Genomic DNA, 6,528 nt, shown 5'->3' on the forward strand with positions numbered 1-6,528 from the left:
TGCGGTGATTTTCCAGTCAAATTCCTTGGAATTATGGGTAGTAATGGAAGAGGACATTGTGGGGTTTTCAACGGTAACAAAATTTGGTGGTATCGACGATCGAAAATGATAGAAAATTTGTCGCAAAAATAGCCCACAAAACTGGAAAAAAGTTTCAGTGAGCGTTTATGAAAATTTTTAAACTTCAGTGATCATTTCTGAATGTTTTTAAACTTCAATGACCGTTTTTGCAAGTTTATAAACTTCAGTGACCATTTTTTAAATCGCTCCAAAACTTAAGTGACCGTTACTGAAAGTTTTAAATTTCAGTGACCGTTTTGTAATTTTCTCTATAGTTCAATGACCGTCTTTAAAATGTAATTTTCTCTATAACTTTTGAGAAAAGCTACATTGATTTTTTTTTGAAAACTAATTTCATTTTAAAGGTACTTTAAGAGAAAATCACTCTGAACTATCTTTTTCTAAAAATTATTCTAACTAGAAAAAAAATTCTTTCATAAAATTAGCCAAACGAATTTTAAAGTAATTTTTTATCCCTAAAATTGTTTTTGATTTTTCAAAAATCATGCGAATTGAGCCATAAACGTCTTTACTTCCCTTGTCAATTTCATTTTTTGTACTAAAAAACGAATCAACGGTAAAAATTCAAATTCATTTCTAACCCATGTAAGAAATCCAATATTCTACCCTTTTATTTGGTACAACAAAACAATAATTCTAAAATTACACAAATAGTCATTCATTGTATATCCCAAACATCAAAAATCTCAATCATTTTCTTCCTATTCCGTACACAACCTCACTCATCTCAAATCAATTTCTATCCACTAAATAATATAAATTTCCAAGAACTTTCCCAAGCTAATATAATTGACGAGACAAAATTCAATAAAGAAAAAATATTAAATTGACTGCAACCTTATCAACGAATACAAATACTGCATGGCAATGTTGCACCGTTACAGGTATAGCTATGTGGAGTGACAAAATTGGTCAGGTCACTTTGAAGAGATCGACACTTTTTTTCCTTCTATAGAGAACCTGTCACTGCCTTCGAGCTGCAGGGAAAAAATAGAAGTCAGTACTCACTTTAGGAATCTAAAACCTGGAGTAGAAAATTTAGCATTTCCTGTGCCAATGAGAATACCTTGTGTTTAAGAAACGTAAGCGCTTCCTTCTTAGATGTAAAGCTGGAAAAAGTAGAAGGTGAATGCTCGTCGATAAGAGCTTTGAGCTGCTTCAGCTTTAAAGACTCCCCAGGCACCTGCAGCAGGTAGTCACTCAGCAAAAGAAACAAGGCCATTAAATTTCAACAGTTTCAAAATCTCAGGGGTAAGTACCTGCTGAAGAAGCCTTCTACATAATTTTTTTAGCTTTGGCTTCAGTTCATCGTCTTTTTCCATCTCTACATTTTCAACTTGTTTCCTTTTCACTGAAGAACGGGAATCAGAAGAACCCTCGTCATCACTGTCATCAAAAGTTGTCTTTTTCCCCTCAAAGAAGCAGCCATGGATTTTTTTTGGACGGTCTTTGATACCAAGCCCTTGTTTTCCAGTGGTGGCTTTGTCCTGAAAAAAAACTCTTACTATCCAAGAGGTTTCCATATATAGGCCCCATTTGTTACCATTTTTTTCAAAATGCATTTTTCTCTCTTTTCTTTTCAACTACACATTCTTTATTAAAATAATATTACATGTAAATCAAAAACTTCTCATTATTTTTCATCCACACATTTTCCATCAATTTACTATTCAAAAATACATTTTTACATAAAAAATCTCCCAAACACCCTCATAGTAGTACTACTTTATTCAGTAAATGAGAGATATTTGAAGCATGCTCTATAGAGAATCACTTTCAATGAATGAGCAGAAATTAAAATATGATGCTGAAGAGCTTCATTTGAGCTGTTATGTTATAAACTAATAAAATAGAATTTCTTCTTTACATACATTCTGTGCCAGGACTAGTACTGAATTAACAAAATCTCAACCAAGTTGCCAGAATAGATGAATGAGAGAATGTTGGAATTAATTTTAGGGAACACGAAAAACCACCAAGAGAATGACAAGATACATACTTGTACGAGTTTGTAAAGATTTTCTTGATCCTCCTCATTGAATGTCACTCTCTGGTTAGAATTTTTGCCATTTTCAGAGAGAATGGCCTTCTTTCTCCGAGATTCAGCACCAAGCATACCTCCAGCGATGAACCCATGTTTATGACCCCACCACTCTGCGGGAATATCTTGATCCTTAACTGCCACAAGGCTTATGTGATGTTAAATAATTGTATTGTGTAAAAGAAAAAAGATACTCAGTGAGAGAACACATGATGTGAAAAAGATTGAGCTAAAGAAGCTTCTAGATTTATGTAAGATATCAACTATCCATGATGACATGCAAAGGAATCCGATAGAGAGGAGGATCAAACAATAATACAGTATTCAAAACTCAGGTGTCACAAAAAAATAACACACTTGTGTTCTGAACTTTTGACCCCATGCATACGCAAACAAAATATCCATAACACGATAGTGAATATTATAAAAAATAGACAAGAATAATAATAATAATATAGTTATGTTTTATCTAGACTCAGATAATACCATGTATTGGATATATCGAGTTCACTAGTAAAATGTCTTCAAAATCTATTATGTGTTTCCGGTCATTCTGTTTGTTTATTTAAATTTTTGAAAACAGAAGTTATAAGTTACACGATAATCCCAGCTGGAAACAAACATCATATAGTTTACAAACATAATACCAGCTTGAACTCAAGCTCGAATAATTGAGCTAAAATTTCTAATGCACTTTGACTTTCAGCTCAAGAATTAAGATCTTTCCAGTTTAAGCCTGATATGATAGTATCGTGAAAGACAAAGTGTTGCACTCAGGACATAAGAAGTGCAAGTTGCCCATATTAAACAAGAATGATGTCTATACGGACTAGGTTGATGTGAACAGACCGATTTGCTAACACATGTTATTAGAACTTCAACCTTGTCAAATTCAAGTTTAGTATATAGAGTAACAAAATCATTCTTAATTGTCAAACAGCTTGAAACAGAGAAATTTACATGCCAGTTCGTAGATAAGATATTTACTAATCAAATAACACAGCCTATCTCCAAAGCCAGTATTAGTTAGTTAAATGAGGATATTGTCATATCCTGTTCAAGAAAACAAAAGCTAGAACATAAGCTATTTCTCTTAATCAGAGTGATTTTAGAAGCCATAAATCACAAGTGAAAAAGTCTTAATGGTGTTTACACACAAATTTTATCGAATAAAAATAAATAAGAATACCCCACATTGCAAACTTATGGATCTAGCAATGTGGATCTAGAAGTTACCATCAATATCTGGAACATGGACTTCCATTGACTCTGCTTCCTTTGATACATTGTCATCGTGACTTGTATCAGGAGACTTTACTTTCTTTACCTGCAGAGTATAATGGCAAGGCAAACTTAACAACACAGAAATATAACCAAAAGATAAGAGAGGAACAATTTTCTAGGAGTCCTCTACAAAGTTCAAACTGCAGTATGAATTAAGGAGGAAATACTGTTTCAGGGCTTTTGTAAGCCAGTCAAAATGGCTTGTAAACCTTTTAGATTTCTTAAGTGTTAAGTAAAATTTTCTAGCGAGGCCTCATATGACTAAAAAAGGCCTTTCGGCGGTTATTAGCCTAAAAAAATGCTAGTTTGCCCAGCTTTACTCTTTATTTTTTTAAGCACAACAGTGTTGGCCAATTAAAAGACAATATTATTGACTTTTATCTTTTGAACTCCATGAACTACCCCTCATCCCTAGCCACCAACCCATTCCCACCAGCGCAGCATCCACTCTTGGCAGCCTCCTACAATTGGCAGTTGTTGACTGCCATCTTTAGAACTTCAGAAGTGTAGCCTCTAAGCATTCAAAAAATGCTGTTTTTAAATTTCACAAATGAATGGAATATAACTAGTGCCTCAGGAATTTCATCTCATTTCACCTCCACTGGCCTTTCAACATTCGCAGCATAAATATGACATGGGTTCCAATTTTCAGAAAGCAAAGAAATACTTGCAAAATGTTATGACCCACCCCTAGCCAAATGGGTGAGAAACCAATAACTTGGATATAAAGGGAGTATGTCTACTTAGATAACAAATTCTACAATAAAGAGAAATGGGACCAAAGTAATCAAAAAGAAACTTACAAGTATTCCTTCAAGATCCTGAGAAGAATATGCTTGGACAAGTTTCCCCTTCTCTCTTCTCTTATACCTGGAGATAGAGAAATCAAAGAGGACAACAATCATCTACCACGTAATAAAAATAGTTACAATTAATTATGGAGCAGTAAGTAAAAGAAACAGATATAATAAACTGACCTTCCTTGTGGTCGAGTAACTTTAACAGCTGCATCGTGATTGTCCTTAGGAGCCTTGTTCTGTTTATCTGCTTTCACTTTGTCTTTTTTATCAGCTGTTTTGTAGCCATAATCAGTAAACACACTATATGATACAGACACCAATTCAATTTTACTATCATTAAAATGTACCTTCATCATTGTTAATTTCAATTGCTTGCTGCAGAATCATCCAGACAATAAGTTAATTATGAGAATCAGCAATGATGTGGATAACATTTCATCTATTGATGGAAAATATGTAAAATTTACCACTTTCAATTTCTTGAGGATGCTATCAAACTGTGTGGTGTCAAAGGCCCAGGCATTTGGCTTCTCCGTGCCTATACCTAGAATAGGCTCCAAATAAACATATACTAAAAACCTCTTCTAAATATCAGAATCATTGAAGAAAAGAGCGAAAATTAGATGCAAAACATATTGCAATTTACATATATTTGAAGTTTGAATATATGATTAGTGGGTAAATTTTAAACAAAACCTAAAGTGTCTTGCTTGTTCTCCACCCTGACGTATCCTTTGATCCCTTGCTTTTCTTTCCCAAGCCCTTCTCCTTCTTCCCATCCCTGTCATTTATATTCCAATGATCAAGTTTCATCCACTTGCACAAAGGGTAACAAACTCAACAAGAACATATAGATATAAACTTGTACTTTTAAATTTTTTGGGAAAGTTATACAGCAATAGAAAAAAGGTTTGCAACATAAAAGAATATAAAAGAACCAGCTTGCTTAAAAAATATGCAGATAATTTACCCCAGATAGAAATGTTTGCCATGCTCTTCACAGTTATCACGATCAAGTACAGAAAATTCATTCAATTTCTCAAGGAATTGCAGTAAATCAATGTCACCACATGCATCCTTCAAATTGGAGCCTGGAATTAAAACTAGTAATGATTTATTTTATTTTTTTCAAATTTTAATTTTATGTTACCGAATTCAGATCACTAATGCCCAATTCAGCGTCGTCAAGCGCAGCCTATATGCAAATTATTCTAAACTAAACAAACTTTGCTATAAAATCGTAACTATAAATGCTATGCAAATACATTTAAATCAACATAGGCGAGAACGGAGTTTTACCATCTGTTTCATGAGGCGGAAGGCGGCAGAATTCCGATCGATTCCAACATAGCGAAGAGGAGCTTCAGGTGCCGACATACTTTTGCGATCCAAATCTGAGCGAACTCTACTCTCCCTTTCTCTCTCTACAGTTCAGTCGCAACGACAATTGAATGCTCAATTTGGGAGAGAGGGCTTTACAGAAGAGGCAGCAAGCAGCTTAAAACCTAGACACTGGAACTTGGGGCAGATAGACGGACAAGATCTCATCTCCTTTGGATCGACGGCTGAGAATTACAGTCTGTAGACATCACCAGCAAGTTGGATAAAATTGTTCTATTGGTCCCTAACGTAATATTCAATTATCAAATGGGTTCTAAACGTATTATTCAATTCCGTCATCAAACTTCATTTTGAAACAATCAAATTATAAATCATGTAATGAAAAATAATGTGTTCTAAAACTCAAATTTATAACTTTTAATCACTTGTAAATAACTCCATTTTAAATGATGAATAAAAGGGCAAACAATGTAAATGTCACAAGAAAAATCCAACATCAATATCTAACTAAAATACAAATCCAACATAGTGTGTTCAAGAAACCAAAACCTAGAAAAATATGACGTCATAAACTAGACTTGTAAATAAATTTGAGAATTTTATTAGACACGGACGACATGTAAAGAAAATAAGATATAAAATCTAATAATATCATTTTCGTATATAATAATGTTAAAATTTATGTGCTGATACTCAATTCATATTGTAGCTCATGTTAAATTACGTAGTATTATCTCAAGAAAAATTGTCAGCTTAAATCAACGTAGCCAAAAATCCGGCAGTAAAAATTAATTATATGAGGATTACCGTATTCATTTTATATTTTTCGGTGATAAGTGGTGGTGCATGGTGAAATATGTTGGAATTTTGTATATAAAATTAGTTTTGACCAATTCTTAATTAATTAAGTGGAAGTTGTTATTTGGTGAATGAAAAATTAAGTCAAATTTAAGCCACTTAAATATGTGAATTATTGAAAAA

General features: G+C 33.3%; 1 protein-coding gene across 1 annotated transcript; it reads right to left on the bottom strand.

Annotated features, from left to right (window-relative positions):
* Window positions 1–667: 667 nt before the first annotated feature.
* Window positions 668–5,696, bottom strand: LOC111398568 (protein PXR1). Its single transcript, XM_023025529.1, has 11 exons — window positions 5,506–5,696; window positions 4,903–4,987; window positions 4,674–4,750; window positions 4,554–4,581; window positions 4,384–4,477; window positions 4,210–4,276; window positions 3,359–3,449; window positions 2,081–2,259; window positions 1,341–1,568; window positions 1,148–1,264; window positions 668–1,058 (listed from the first exon to the last, which is right to left on the bottom strand). Exons 1-11 carry the CDS (start codon window positions 5,581–5,583, stop codon window positions 999–1,001), a joined length of 1,104 nt encoding a protein of 367 aa, XP_022881297.1. The 5' UTR covers window positions 5,584–5,696; the 3' UTR covers window positions 668–998.
* Window positions 5,697–6,528: the final 832 nt, after the last annotated feature.

This window comes from Olea europaea, chromosome 8, assembly GCF_002742605.1.
Source record: "Olea europaea var. sylvestris chromosome 8, O_europaea_v1, whole genome shotgun sequence".
Lineage (NCBI taxonomy): Eukaryota > Viridiplantae > Streptophyta > Magnoliopsida > Lamiales > Oleaceae > Olea > Olea europaea.

Excerpts from the sequence above, each read along its gene's own strand:
- LOC111398568 (XM_023025529.1), bottom strand. The coding sequence starts at position 5,583 with ATGTCGGCACCTGAAGCTCCTCTTCGCTATGTTGGAATCGATCGGAAT. Across the intron at positions 2,260-3,358 it reads CCATGTTCCAGATATTGATG|TTAAGGATCAAGATATTCCC; the intron begins GTAACTTCTAGA and ends GCCTTGTGGCAG. Across the intron at positions 1,265-1,340 it reads GTAGAAGGCTTCTTCAGCAG|GTGCCTGGGGAGTCTTTAAA; the intron begins GTACTTACCCCT and ends TACCTGCTGCAG.